This window comes from Capra hircus, assembly GCF_001704415.2.
Source record: "Capra hircus breed San Clemente chromosome X unlocalized genomic scaffold, ASM170441v1, whole genome shotgun sequence".
Classification (NCBI taxonomy): domain Eukaryota; kingdom Metazoa; phylum Chordata; class Mammalia; order Artiodactyla; family Bovidae; genus Capra; species Capra hircus.
This window is the reverse complement of record NW_017189517.1, coordinates 36,829,642-36,845,757: the sequence shown is the minus strand read 5'-3', so window position 1 is coordinate 36,845,757 and position 16,116 is coordinate 36,829,642. Positions and strand designations below refer to the sequence as shown.

Here is a 16,116-nt window from a genome sequence, read left to right as displayed (position 1 = left end):
TATGCAATTTGATTGTGTTAGGTATTTTGAAGATTACAGAGTTTAACATCTTATCCTTTGTATCTGGTAACATAAATAAATGAGACATATACTGAAAAGCTAGCAATGAACAGTGATAGTACTACTGAGATCATAAGACATTATAAGTAGCTTCTGACTTACACAGTCCTTTAAAGTCCACTATATGTTTGCTACCAAGCACAGACCTGATCACTGACTGGAATACCCTGTTTTTTTTCCAGTCTTATAGATCTTGCACCAGTATGGGGTCATTGAAGGCAAGCAGGAAAGAGGCAAAGGAAATAGCTCTTCCCACTCCCGTATGCCTTCATATACCCCTACCTGTCACTCTTATCCACACAATGAAATGCTTAGTGTAGATTCAGTGAAGAAACAAAATCACCACACATACACATTTATACAATGACCTTTTTTCAATTCACAACCTAAATATGGTCTTCTGAAATTTTTCTTCATTAAAATATATATCCACTCTCATCAGGAATAAGGGTAAAATGATTCACTAAAATAAGAATGATTACTATAATTCTGATAAATAATTCTATATATATGTATAATTTTGCTAGGTAATTAAGCTGTATCTTAGTTATGTGCATATGTGCGTGCTGTCATTTCAGTCATCTCTGACTCTTGGTGACGCTATGGACTGCAGCCCACCAGGCTCCTCTGTCCATGGGACTCTCCAGGCAAGAATACTAGAGTGGGTTGCCATGCCCTCCAGGGGATCTTCCCAACCCAGGGATCGAACCTGGGTCTTCTGCTTTGCAAGTGGATTCTTTACCACTGAGCCACCAGGAAGCCCATCTTAGTTATGTATTGTGCCTAAAGCATAATGTGTTTTGTATGGTAATATTAGTAATATTCAAGCTAAAAATTAAAGAATTATAGTATACGATTTTCCATTTTTAGAAAAACCTGAACTCTAGATACATTTTGTCTCTTTCTTAATTATTGCCCTTGAAATCTTAGTATTCATAACCAGGGACTGCCAATATCTCCTGTACTGATTTCATACCCATTTGTATTAATTTTGAAACACATAATTACATATTATATGTAACATAGTTACAGTCCCAAGTTAATAAATTAAAAAACAATTCATGATTTTTTTCAGAAGATCTTTTTCACGTGAGCATTAAACCTTGCCAGTTCTTAACACTCAAATGAGAATATAAGCACAGAAAATAGACTATCAGACTTATTCCTGACAGTGTGAATTAGAGGATTTTTTTTCCTATGGAGTAGATGAAATTATTTAATTTTTCAAAATTGGAATGGCCTATAACTTGTTCTTTGCATAATATATTTTAGAACAAATCAGTCAGGATTTCTCACTATATTGGGTTGTAATATCTACTTATTGCTGATCTGATTATGTACTTTTATTGGTTTAGATAAGAGGAATTCATTTCTAGAAGATAAAGGGATTAAATCCATTGCCCAATCTCCAGTTTAGTCCTATTAGAGTTTTCCTCTTGGCTTTTATTGAGTCTTTTTCCTTTTCACATGTGATTATATGTTCTGTCCTTTTTGTTATCAAGTGGTATTATAAGGAAGTTAAGTGTGTTCATCAACTAAATTTTGAGAATTAAAGAGAAACTCTTTTGTAATATTGCAGTATTTGAAATGCCTGGTAAGAAGTTCAACTTCTTCATCTTCTCTCAAAATTCAGTCTAGTATTTTACCTCGTAATAAATGTTCAGTCTCTGTCTAGGGTTAAGAAACCAAGAAAGTAGTCTGGGGATATGGAATAAAGTCCAAAAGCAGAAGTGATATATTAACCACACTGAAACCTTGCTGTCGAAACACCCTTCTGTCTCAGCAAGGTCTTTAATATTAGGAGAATAATGAACTCCAAGGCACAAGCAGCATACAGTGAAGCAATTCAGCCACCTTATTAAACTTAGGAATGGAGTTCTGAAAAACCAACTTGATTCAGGTTGTCTGAGCTAGCAGAACTGACAAAGTGAGAAGCGCTAGGATCTGGCTTTTTAACTGATTCTACTCTATGTCTTCAGATTCCAGTGTATATTATTCAATTAAAATGTTACTTTACCAAACTCCTTAGTGCAGTATCTGGTACATAATAGGTGTTGCTGAGTGAATAACTGTCACAGTGTGTAAGAGATAAATTATATTCTGCCTTAGAAACTAAATATGTTAAGCAAGTCGTACATAAATGATAAATGGACTTGATGACAGAGAACAATCAAGAGTTGAAGTGGTCTTTCAATTTAGTTCCCTCTTTGTTTTTCATATGCTATTTATATCTGAAAGGAATATCATATAAATGGTCCTTTTGAAAGAGTGTTATATCCAAGAAATAGACTATATTTTGTATTTGTTCAGGGTACTTTTAGCAAAAGTTAACAAAATTTATTTTAAGCTTACCTTCCACAAGTAGTGAGGAGTGGTTCAATCTCTAAATGTTCATATTCTCATGAATTTGACTTAACTTGAATTTATCACTGAAAATACAAGGAATGTTTGTTTAAGAGCATTTAGGAAAGATAGAAAAAGTATAAAGAAGATAATTAAAAATCTCATTAATTCCAGCAACAGAGAAAACAATATTTTTAATACTTTGGAGTAAAAGTTTATTTTGAAGGTGAATTTTAGTTCATTCCTCACTTTAATAAGATTTATCTTTTGGACATTCAGTTTATGTTTTCTAGGCAGCTGTTTGATTTTTACAGTCATTTAAGCTATTTCTTATTAATCTGCTTCTTTGTACTGAATTACCTGATTTCATTAGTTTATAGGTCAGTTGTGTTTATCTCATTGTTTCTTTAGCAGGTCGAGAAAACGCCATAGCTTCATAGTGAGAGCCAAAAAAACTATAAGTGATAAATGGGAAAGTCAGCTGTGGAGAGACAAGAAGTTCGGCTTGATAGATCACCTGCATTACAGCCAGGTTTATCCTGAAAGTATTCCACGAAAATTTCGTTTCGAGCACAGACATTTTCTTGGTCGGCAGTTTAATTCTCAGCCTGCAAAATACGTACCCCTAGAAGGAAGGGTCCCAAAACATGATAATTTTAAGAGCGCCCGAAGCCTTGGACGTTCTGAATTAACCATCTTAGGTAAGTTGCCTGTTCTTTTCTTAGAATGTTTCTGTCTCCTTGTGCTTTGTTGCTCAGTCATGTCCAACTCTTTGCGAGCCCGTGGACTGGAACCTGCTAAGCCTCTCTGTCCATGGAATTCTCCAGGCCAGAATACTGGAGTGGGTTACCATGCCCTCCTCCAGGGGATCTTCCCAAGCCAGGGATCCAACCCAGGTCTCCCACATTGCAGGTGGACTCTTTACCATTTGAGCCACCAGGAAAGCCCCTGTGAATGTTATTTACTTGACATAATTTAAATACAGATGATATGATTTTGCTTTAAAAAAACAAACAAACGCTCCACCTCCACCCATCCAAAAAAAAGTTAAACCCAAAGAGAGCTCCTGTTTGGCTCAAACCAAAGGAATGGGAACACATCCTAGAATACATGAAGCTTTAATTGTGGGCTTTTAAATATTGGCAAATCCTTGGAAAGTATTTGAGGAGAGAAGACTGGGAACCAAGGGAACTTTTCTATCCCCTGACTGGCTCTAAAACCGATTCTCTTCTCCTTTAGCCACCACTTTCTTGCTCATCTTCTCTGCCTCTCTTTCTCAGTGCATCTGAACCACTGAAGGGTAAAATGTCAGTTCAAGAGAAAGGGATAATTAAGAGAAGATCCTATGAACTTCTGTCTGTTTAGTCTGTGAAGAAAATAAAATTCTCAAGTAACTTAGGTTGAAAAGAAACAAGCTACTGAAAAAAACTATCTTGTTTTTTCTCTTTTCTTGGTCATGCCACACAGCATGCAGGATCTTCGTTCCCTACCAGGGATTGAAACCGAGCCCCCTACAGTGGAAGCTCAAAGTCTTAACCACTGGACCACCCAGGAAGTCCCAAAACTATATTGTCTGGTAAGTGACAATAAACTTATTTTCTCAGGTTGTTCTAAACTGACATGTAGCTATGGAACTTATAAAAATTTAAAGTCAACACATTTTTAAGCTTCATTTTTAAATTTTGTTTCTCGTGAATGAAAAATGTGCACAAAAATTAATTATCTAGAGATACTCTCTAGATCAAGGGAAATTTTTTATTTGTACTTGAAAGGAAGATCTGATTACCTTAAGTGAAAGAATGATGAAATGCCATTAGCAAATTAATTTAATGCCTGAAAGAAAATGTATTTCATAGATTTTTATATCTCTAGTACTGGAAGGAATTACCTTGACCTTTATCAAGATTCGTTTTTCCCTCTTACTCTCTCCCACTCTTCTTCCCTACCTCCTCACATATAAATATTACATCCATGTGATTATGTCTATGTATATAATTTATGAAAAGTATGAATTCCCACTGACTGTTAGGCAGTCTCAGATCTAAGTTTCAAATGCTTCTTTTTATTAGACTGCATTGCTTGGTCTCTTTGGGTAGTTTATCTATCTTAGTTTTATATCCAGGAAATAATAATTACAGCAGAGATTTCCCATACAAGAAGTAACCATGAAAATCATGAGTTCATTTGCAGTCATAGAAATTAAATATTTTTCTTCTTTTCAACATGTTGCTGATCCTCTAAACATTTCAGCTATCATATGTATCACCGAAAAGCAAGAATCAGATGTAAAGGAGGCTAATTTGTTGTTATACTTAACCAGCTGTAATTCATGTTAGAATTGGACTGCTTTATATCCTACCATTTTTCAAAGGCGTAAGTGGATTTACAGGGATAAAAACATTGAAAAATAAGCTACATGTGGATTAAATAAAACAGAACATTTTAAATAAAACAGAAAAAGTAAGTATTACTAGGTGCCTGTAAATAACAAATTACCAGCATTCAGTAGTAATTTTCTGTGAGTTTTCTTGCAGGAAGGGAGAAAAGGGATTGTTCCTGATGAGGTACTTAGTTTCAAAGATAAACGAAGCCTGGATATCTTCTAGTCTTACCTACTGGATAGGTAAAAGTCAGGCCATGATTAGAAATCATGTCTTAATCCTTTACCCTTATAATGTCCCGCCCCCTTCTCTCTTCCCCCTTCCCATAACAACTAGTTTGTTCTCTATATCTGTGAGTCTGCCTCTTTTTTGTTATACTCACTAGTTTGTTTTATTTTTTAGATTCCACATATAAGCAATATCATATAGTATTTGTCTTTCTCTGTCTGACTTATTTCACTTAATATAATGCTCTGCAAGTCCATCCATGTTGCGGCAAATGGCAATTTTTTATCTTTTTTATGACTGAGTAGTATTCTATTGTGCATGTATACCACTCTCCTTTATCCATTCATCTGTTGATGGTCACTTATCTTGCGTCCATATCTTGGCAGTTATCAGTAATGCTGCTGTGAACATTGGGGTGCATGTATCTTTGCAAATTAGTGGGGGTTTTTTTGTATATATAGCCAGGAGTCATATGGTAGCTCCATTTTTACTTTTTAATGATGGCTGATCCGACAGGTGTGAGGTGATACTTCACTGCTCTGCTGTTTTAGTGTGAAAGCAGTCATAGACAATGTGTAAGTGAATGTGCCTGACTATGTTTAACTAAAACTTTATTTATAGACAGTTAAATTTGAATTGCATGTAATTTTCATGTATCACGAAATATTCTTTTTTTTCCAACCATTTAAAATGAAAAAAAAGTTTCCTAGGCCATGGATTCTTCAAAACCAGGTAGAAGCTACATTTGATCCCTGCTCCCAGCTCATAGTTTGCTGACCCCTATTCTAGATCCCTGTTTTCAGATATAACTGGCTAAACCAATGAAGGCAGATAAGTCTGAATGATTTTTAAAGTTCTTCTGACATGAAGAGTGTACAGCCTACGCTGATACTACCTTCTAGTAGTTTATCATCCTTCAGCTTTATCTTGCTGATCTCTGGAGGGCCCAGTAATTTTGAAGTGTCTTATTTTGGGAGCCAGAAAGGTTATTCAGACCATAATCCCATTATTTGGTCGTTAGCTTTGACTGGTCTAGGGTGAATCATTATTGAAAATACTGCACAGAATTATTAATCTTCCTTCCCACAATTCCAATGGCTCCCAACAACCAGTTGGGTACTATGGCAATATCAGAAACCTATCCCAAAAGTACCGATTCTTGTGTTAATAATTCTCATTACGCCATCTTACTTGACTCAAATAAGTAGATAGTATGTGCTAAAATCTCAGCTCATTGCCTATTATATAATAACACACTTCAAAGAGAAGATATTTGAATGAAGTAAGATGAAATTTTCAATACATTTAGCCCAGGTATAAGCTTTTTAATCTGTTCGTCAATTTTAAGAATTATTTCTCACTTAAAATATTAAGAAGATACTTCTCAAAAGCTTGATTGGACTCAAAGATGGCATTAGTACATCATTGATTCTGCAAACACTAATTTATTAATAGTTGCTCCTGAAATGCTATGAGTCAATTAAAGTTTAAAAGTTCTCTCTTCAGTTTGCATTTGACTTAGACAATGAGGAAAATAATTACTCAGCCAACCTTTAGTAAACCTCTGAAAGCCATCTGTTTATCTCTTGGATATCAAGAGATACAAACTCCAGTAACAATAGGTGTAATTTAAGGAGAATGTTAAGATAGTGTTTTGTAGACTTTTTAATCAGGATTTTTTGTTGAAAAATTTTGTATCATTCTTTTCCTTTTCTGAAAAATGGATTTAAATCATCACAAATTGTAAGTAAGTAATTGCATTAACTGTAACATCAAAGTAATGTAATATGCTGTAGTTACATGGAAATCATAAGGCTTTACTTATCTTGATTTTTTTCTCTTATTAAAGCAACCAAGCAGAGCAACATAATTCCTGCCCTCCTTGGCACTAGCCTGCACGCTCAGGACCAATTATTTGTAGCCCTGAGGTATGCCTCCTTCCGTGTCGAAGGCTACTTGAACCATTAAAATCTGAGTAGAACTGGATTCCCTCACTCTTGGTTTCTTCACTGGCTGTATCCTTAGGATATCCTATTCCACTGACATGCTTCTCATTCTTGTATCCCAAATGGAGCCACACACTGGATTGTATGGGTTACTGTTGCTACCCCTTAATTCTGTCCCTTATTCCATTGCATAATAAAAGTAATTTAATCCTTAAACCTTAAGTACCTACTATCAGATTTCATCAGTGTAAGACACACTTTTTTCCCCGTATGTTAACATCTTTTAAAATGGATATTGATCTTACAGTTGATGCCATGCCTTTGTTTAATTGGTAGTATTTTTTTCCTTAGTGGTGTATAAAATAATGATCATCTGAAAAAACAATGATATTTTAGATTTCATAAAATATAGCATATACCAAGTACTATGCTAGGTGGTGGGATCCTACCCAACACATACACACACAAACACACAGACTTTCATTGGAAAAGGAATACATTGATAACGAAGAATTTGAGAGGAAGATATATGAATTGCATACAATATACTTTACAAAAGAGGAATATGAGCTTATTTGTTTGATTTTCTATTTCCCTCTAATTTTTAATATAATCCACATGTATTACCACACTTACCTAAGTAGTATGTTGTAAGTTACCTAAGTAACATATAAATTGTCACCATTGAAGTGCATTATACCTGTACATTGTGGGGAGGATATTTGTGTTCATCTCTTTTGCTATTGTGAATATGGATGAATTCATATTTGAATACAGTGCACAAATGTCCTAAAGTCTAAGTAGTTGAAAATTGTACATTGAAATGTGCACGTATACATTCTTTTACTCAATTCCACAAATATTTACTGAGCACCTAAGGCATGCTCAGTGCTGCTCTGGGGACTGAGGTTACATGAGTTAATGCAAACGATAACAGAGCCCTGTGGTGAAATGAGGTATGGCGATCAATGCTAGAAGAAAGGGGTTAGAGAGTGCTGTCATTGAAAATGGCTAAATTTTAAATGGAGTGGTCAGGGAGGTCTCCCTAAGAAAATAATATTTCACCAGACATCTAACGGAGGTGAAGGACCAAGCCGTGTGTTTATCTGGGGAAAGAGCATTCTATGTACAGGAACATCAAGTACAGAGGTCTTGGGCATATTTACTTATACATTTGCACTCTGAACTCTAGTTCAGCCAAACAACTCATGACGAATTCTACCAGTAATGTTGAAGCTAAACTCACAGTATTCTATAATTTAGAAAGCAACTCATAATAGTATCAATGACACAATGATAATAAAGCTATCTTCCTAAAAATCGAGGTTTCCAACTTGATATTTTCTCAGTTCTAAAGCACTCTTTCTCTTTTTTTACATTTGCAAGTTGGAGTGCATCTTATGGTCAATGGGTACATTTAATGCAGTGTTTTCTTTTTATTAAAAACCCATCATGTAAGAAATGAATTGCCAGTCTATGTTCGATACAGGATACAGGATGCTTGGGGCTGGTGCACGGGGATGATCCAGAGAGATGATATAGGGTGGGAGGTGGGAGGGGGGTTCGGAATTGAGAACTCATATACACCCGTGGTGGATTCATGTCAATGTATGGCAAAACCAATACAGTATTGTAAAGTAAAATAAAGTAAAAATACAAATTAAAAAAAAAATAAAAACCCATTATTAAATTGATGGTATGCCTTAGATTTGGTATTAGAATCAAGGAAATAGGATAGCAGTATGTGCACACTGACATGAGTTTTGCAGCATTGCTGAGCTATGAGGGAGTAATAATACTGAATTGGAATCCACAGTAAATTCTAGATGGTATGACTATTTTAGTTTATGAATATCAGATTTTAGTAATCCTTAAAAAGCTTTAAGTAGCCCTTAGTTATTTGTTAAGTTAAAGCTATGTAACTTAGTGTTGTTTACCCATAAAAAACAAAGAATGGACTTCCGTTTCTGGATCAGTTTACAGCTTAACTGGAAGGACTTGTTTACATATCATTGGCTCATGCTCTATACTTAAGAATTGCTATGGGATGAATAGGGCAGATACTGAAATCATAGAATCTATAGGACTTGCTGACTAAATATCAGGGAAGAATGAAAGGGAAGAGTTAAGGGTAACTTCTAAGTTTCTGGTTTGAGTGTCGGTGGAATTCAGAGTTGTCAAGCTGTGCTCTGCATATTTTTCCTTGATCCAGTCAAGATGGTTTCCTTACTCTGGCCTGTACTTTTGGCTTCTTCCTGCCCTACCTGAAATACCCTTCTCTCTGTTTATTTAAATGCTACTCATGCTTGAATACCCAGCTGAAACCCTTGCCTGTCAGAAGTCTTTTTAGTCCACCCTAGTTGACATTGACCCTCATAAAGAGACAACAGACATAGGTCAGGATGCATGGTGGTGGTTCCCCCAAGCTGCAACCTTTTCTAGCCCTAATGGTGAGTGACTGAAATTTTTCTTGTATGTTTGAGGACAAATGGAACCTTGGTACTTCCATCCCTGGCCTTGCTTGAGTCTTATATCCGTAAGTCCAAAATGGCAGTAAGAGAACCAGTAGTTATCTCTGAATTCTCCTGTCCTGTAATGGCGTCTCATAAATGATGATGAAAATTCTCTACATGTCTTCATTTTTGTGACTAGGCTGTTCTCTCGATATTAATATTTAAGCCATCCATCAATATTTAAAAGATTTGGGACTGTTATTTCCAACGATGATGCTAGATTGCTCTGAAGTGTCTCCTCTTTCAATCAGTATAATGTATTTATAAGCATTTGCATGGCAAAGGGTTTAGTCCCTTAGTTTTGAAAGTTATTTTTTTACAGTTATGAAGCTATCTGGCACACGTGAGGATCAGACCATCAGATCTGGCCTCATTAGCACCATGTTACTAACTACACTTTTAATAATGTGTGATTTTTCTGTAACAGGGCTGAACCATGAGAGAGCAATCAATGTAGCTTTCCTCCCCATGTATTCTCTACAAGATGCCCGAACATCTCAAGTAGACACATTATTAACCTGCATGCGTTACAGCTGTGTGTACCCACAGGCATCAACTGGCAGTGAAATAATTAGAAGTTCAAGAGTACTTGCAGGTGAGACAATCTCAGGATCTTTGCAGTCAGAAAATAAAATTAATAATGCAAATGGTCCCAACCTTAAGATGTTACTATATAAACAGTTCTAGCTTTAACATTTGATACAGTTTAAAGAGTTATTTGGTAAAAGTACCCAAAGATAAATGAGAATATATTTTAAAATAAAATTGGATAGATTAATGGTTTCTATTCCAGGCAGGCATTAAGAATGTTATTTTATAATACATTTCTAAATGTAAGTATTCACTAAACTGAAGTGGTATGCATATGGAACAGTGCAGCTTTTACTCCTCTCTCCTTTTAATTCGGGCAAGACAGTTTGTCCTTTCACCTTATAATTCCCCAAAATCTCAGTGCCCCCATACTGTGTGCTTAGTCACTCAGTCATTACTGACTCTTTGCGGCCCCATGGACTTTGGCTGCCAGGCTCCTCTGTCCATGGATATTCTCCAGGCAAGAATACTGGAGTGAGTTGCCATGCCCTCCTCCAGGGGATCTTCCCAACCCAGGGATAGAACCCAGGTTTCCTGCATTGCAGGCAGATTCTTTACCATCTGAGCCACCAGGGAAGCCCAGGAATACTACAGTGGGTAGCCTATCCCTTCTCCAAGGGATGTTCCTGACCTAGGAATCAAACTGGGATCCCCGCATTGCAGGTAGATTCTTTACCAGCTGAGCTACCAGGGAAGTCCCATACTATAGTACAGTACAGTTGTTTTCTCTTATAAATAGTTATTCAAGTGCTATGCAATAAATTCCTTGAGGACTGCTAAGCATGTGTGTAATCCCAATAGTGAAACCCTTCAACCAACGAATTGTTTAGGCTGCTATATAACATCCTGAACTTTAAATCATTTTTATATATGAGTAAAATGACATGTCCAGTTATAATTGTCCTATTCACTTTCTTCTGTCATTTCTATTTCCTAAGCATGTGGTAATGTTTCTAGCCATTTTCATTGAGCTTATATGAATATTCCCTTTAAAAAAGCACTAAAGAAACGCCTTATTATCTTGGGATTTTATGGTGGGTCTTTCTAAGCTGATGAAACTCTTGAGTGTATGTTGTTTTTAAACAAGTCTTAGGAGTTGTGCCTGATGATGAAGTAACTTTTGGCAGTAACGGTTACTGCAAACTGAACTTCCCTGGTGGCTCAGATGGTAAAGAAACTGCCTGCAATACGGGAGACCCAGGTTCAATCCCTGGATTAGGAAGATCCCCTGGAGAAGGGCATGGCAACCCACTCTAGGATTCTTACCCAGAGAACTCCATGGACAGAGGAGCCTGGTGGGTTACAGTCCATGGGGTTACAAAGAGTTGGACACAACTGAGCAACTAACACCTCACTTCAAACTGAACTTAAGTATCCAATTTTGTAAGAGATAAGGTTCTTTATTTTTCCCACAGTCCATTTTAAAGATGATATATTAACTTGCAGTATTACTTCTTACGGGGCCTCCTGGGTGGCTCAGTGGTAAAGAATCCACCTGCCAATTCAGGAAACACAGGAGATGCGGGTTTAATCCCTGTGTCAGGAATATTCCCTGGAGGAGGAAATGGCAACCCACTCCAGTATTGTTGCCTGGGAAATCCCATGGACTGAGGAAGCTGGCAAGCTGCAGTCCATGGGGTTGCAAAAAGTCAAGCGAAGCTGAGCATGCATACACATTACTTCTTACGTTTCAGCTCCTTAGACTGTCAGTAACCCCGGATTTGGTAATTAGGGCCCTAATCTGCACTTGAAATCTCTATGGAACTCTTGCTCTTGCTTCATTGCAGTATCATCACTTCTGTCATGTTTCTTCTGCTGTCTGTGTATGCTATTAACAATATAAAAAAACAAAGACAAAATTCATAGTTACCCACTACTTGCTAGTGCCGACATTCTTCCAGCAGTCACTTAACATGATCATGTGAAAATACCTGGTACCATTCTGCTAGAGCAGTTAATATTTGGGACATGAAGGGCAAAAATCACTAGAAGAGAGAAGGGATATAATCAAAAGCAAGGTAATTCATTTCAAACATGGAATACCATATTTTTCATGGCATAATGATAGTGTCCATTTAGCTCTCTGCAAAGCATTGTGCCTGGACATTTTACATAAGTTACAACTATTCAAAAGCAGAGTGCCGACTAAGGTCCGTCTAGTCAAGGCTACGGTTTTTCCTGTGGTCGTGTATGGATGTGAGAGTTGGACTGTGAAGAAGGCTGAGCACCGAAGAATTGATGCTTTTGAACTGTGGTGTTGGAGAAGATTCTTGAGAGTCCCCTGGACTGCAAGGAGATCCAACCAGTCCATTCTGAAGGAGATCAGCCCTGGGATTTCTTTGGAAGGAATGGTGCTAAAGCTGAAACTCCAGTACTTTGGCCACCTCATGGGAAGAGTTGACTCATTAGAAAAGACTCTGATGCTGGGAGGGATTGGGAGCAGGAGGAGAAGGGGACGACTGAGGATGAGATGGCTGGATGGCATCACGGACTCGATGGACGTGAGTCTGAGTGAACTCCGGGAGTTGGTGATGGACAGGGAGGCCTGGTGTGCTGTGATTCATGGGGTCACAAAGAGTCAGACACGACTGAGCGACTGAACTGAACTGGACTGAATAACTAATCCTAACAAGAAGAGCCTTGCAAGGTAAACATTATTATCTCCTGTTGATAGATGATTAGACTGAAGATCAGAGAGATTCATCAGCATAGATAACAGCTAGGATTTGAGCACAGATCAATTTGGTTCCAAACATTTCCATTCTCTCCATAATTACAAATGGAAAGATACACAGATACAAAGAACAGACTTTTGGACTCTGTGGGAGAAGGTGAGGATGGGATGATTTGAGAGAATAGCATTGAAACATGTATATTACCGTATGTGAAATACATGGCCAGTTCCAGTTCAATGCAGGAAACAGGGCACTCAGAGCCGGTACACTGGGACAACCCAGAGGGATGGGATGGGGAGGGAGGTGGGACCAGGGTTCAGGATGGGGGACGCATGTTCACCCATGGCTGATTCATGTCAATGTATGGCAAAAACCACCACAATATTGTAAAGTGATTAGCCTCCAATTAAAATAAATTAATTTAAAAAAAGAATATACAGAATAATGTAATGCAGTGGCTTACAGTATAACATTGGTATCATCTTTTCAACATTTTTATAAACTAGTTTTTTTATTATAAAAGCTATCCATGTTCATAATTTAAAAATTCAAATAATACCAAAAGGTACAGGGTAAAACTGAAAGTTTCCCTCCCTGCCTTTGAAGGTTCATCCCTTTCTACCAGCCCACCCACTCTCTGGAGATAACCTGCATTTAAATCCTTTAAGAAATTATTTTTACATTTGACAGTATATTCTTTCTGTCTCACATACATGCGCACACACGCACACATACAGTCTGTTCCTCTCTCTCTTAGATACATACATGGAATTATACTAAACATGGTTTCATAACCAACTTTTATCTGTTAACACTTGAATAGCTTTCATGCTAGTATCAATATATAGAGAGCTACCTCTTTCATTTTAGTAGCTATAAATACTCCACTGTGTAGCTATACTGGTATTTACTTAATTAGTCCCGTATTGATGGACATTTAGATTGTTTCCAAATGCTTTTTATACTGGCAAACAGTACTGCAATGAGTATCTATATCTATCTGTGTGTGTGTATGTATGTTGGTGGTGGTCAGTTGCTAAGTTGTGTCTGACTCTCTTGTGACCCCATGGACTGTAGCCTTCCAGGCTTCTCTGTCCATGGGATTTCCCAGGGAAGAAGACTGGAGTGGGTTGCCATTTCCTCCTCCAGGGGATCTTCCCGGATTAGGGATTAAACTCACATCTTCTGTGTTGACAGGCAGATTCTTTACCATTGAGCCACCGGGGAAGCCCCATGTGTATGTATATATAATCTATAATCTTTGTTCACTTATATATCTGTAAAATGAATTCTTCAGTCCAGTTGCTTAGTCGTGTCCAAATCTTTGTGACCCCATGGACTGCAGCATGCCAGGCCTCCCTGTCCATCACCAACTCCCAGAGTTTACTCAAACTCATGTCCATTGAGTCGGTGATGCCATCCAACCATCTCATCCTGTCAGCCCCTTCTCCTCCCGCCTTCAATCTTTCCCATCATCATGATCTTTTCCAATGATCAGTTCTTCCCATCAGGTGGCCACAGGATTGGAATTTCAGCATCGGTCATTCCAATGAATATTCAGGACTGATTTCCTTTAGGATGGACTGGTTGGATCTCCTTGCAGTCCAAGGACTCTCAAGAGTCTCCTCCAACAACACAGTTCAAAAGCATCAATTCTTCAGCACTCAGCTTTCTTTATAGTCCAACTCTCACATCCATACATGACTACTGGAAAAACCATAGTTTTCACTAGACAGACCTTTGTTGGCAAAGTAATGTCTCTGCTTTTTAATATACTGTCTAGGTTGATCATAACTTATCTCCCAAGGAGTAAGCATCTTTTAATTTCATGGCTGCAATCACCATCTGCACTGTTTTTGGACCCCCCAAAATAAAGTCTCTCACTGTTTCCACTGTTTCCCTATCTATTTGCCATGAAGTGATGGAACCAGATGCCATGATCTTAGTTTTCTGAATGTTGAGTTTTAAGCCAACTTTTTCACTTTCCTCTTTCATTTTCATCAAGAGGCTCTTTAGTTGTTCTTCGCTTTCTGCCATAAGAGTGGTGTCATCTGCATATCTGAGGTTATTAATTTTTCTCGGCAATCTTGATTCTAGCTTGTGCTTCATTCAGCCCAGCATTTCTCATGATGTACCCTAGATATAAGTTAAATAAGCAGGGTGACAATATACAGCCTTGATGTATTCCTTTCCCTATTTCTTAGATGTCACCAAATTCAAAATTTTGGTGTAAGTGAAAAGTGAAAGTGTTAGTCACTCAGTCGTGTCTGACTCTGTGACCCATGGACTATAGCCATGAGGCTCCTCTATCCAAGGATTTCCCAGGCAAGAATACTAGAGTGGGTTGCCATCTCCTTGTCCAGGGGATCTTCCCAACCAGGGATCGAACCTGGGTCTCCTGCATTGCAGGCAGATTTGAGACATCAGGGAAGCCCAAAATTTTGGTAGGTATTGTCAAAATGTCCTTCAAAAAGGTTATAACAATTCACACTTCAACCAAAAGAAAGAGTGCCACTTGACTCACTCCCTTAAAAATACTAGATAGTATCAGTCTTGTTAATCTTTGGCAGATGATAGGCAAAATGTATTGTTATCATTATTTTCATTTGCAGTTCTGAATTATTTCTAAGGTTCAATATCTTCATATATTTATTGGCCATTTATATTTTTCTGTGAATTTCTAGAACTTCCTATGCTAGTTTTTTTTTCCATTTTTCTGAGTTCTTTTTAAAATTAATTTGTAAGCTCTTTCTGCATACTGAAGAAATTTAACCTTCATTGTGTATTGCAAATACTTTTATCAGCTTGAAATTTATTCAATGGGAATCTTGTTTTGATTTGTTAAGTAATTTTATGTTTATGTACTCAAATATATCAGTCTTTCATTTTTGTGGCTATCGATTTTATGTCAGACTCAAGAAGACATCACTCAGTCGAAGATTTTTTTTTAATTCACTGTTTTTTTTTTCTGATACTTTTATATGTTTTTTTACTCACATATAATTTGTATTGTGGTAAAATATGCATAACATAAAATTACCACTTTAACCATTTTAAAGTGTACAATTCAGTGACACTAAGTACATTTACAGTGTTGTGCAACCATCAATGTTAACCATTTTCAGAACATTTTCATCATCTGAAAACAGAAACACTATACCTGTTAAACAATAACTCCCCATTCCCCCCTCTCCTTAGCTCCTGATAACCTCTATTTTACTTTCTGTCCCCATGAATTTGCCCATTCTAGATATCTAAGTGAAGTAATGCAGTTTAGTCCTTTTCGCTCTGACTTACTAACTTGGTATCATATCCTTAAGGTCCATCCATGTTATAATATATATCAGAATTTCATTTCTTTTTACTTCTGAATGATCTT

General features: G+C 37.1%; 1 protein-coding gene across 1 annotated transcript in view; it reads left to right on the top strand.

Annotated features, from left to right (window-relative positions):
- CXHXorf57 (chromosome X CXorf57 homolog) overlaps positions 1 to 16,116 on the top strand; it is a 97,005-nt gene that overhangs the window by 75,371 nt on the left and 5,518 nt on the right. Inside the window, 2 exon segments of the mRNA XM_018044101.1 lie at positions 2,818 to 3,104; positions 9,899 to 10,066. Coding sequence (XP_017899590.1) covers positions 2,818 to 3,104; positions 9,899 to 10,066 — 455 coding nt within the window.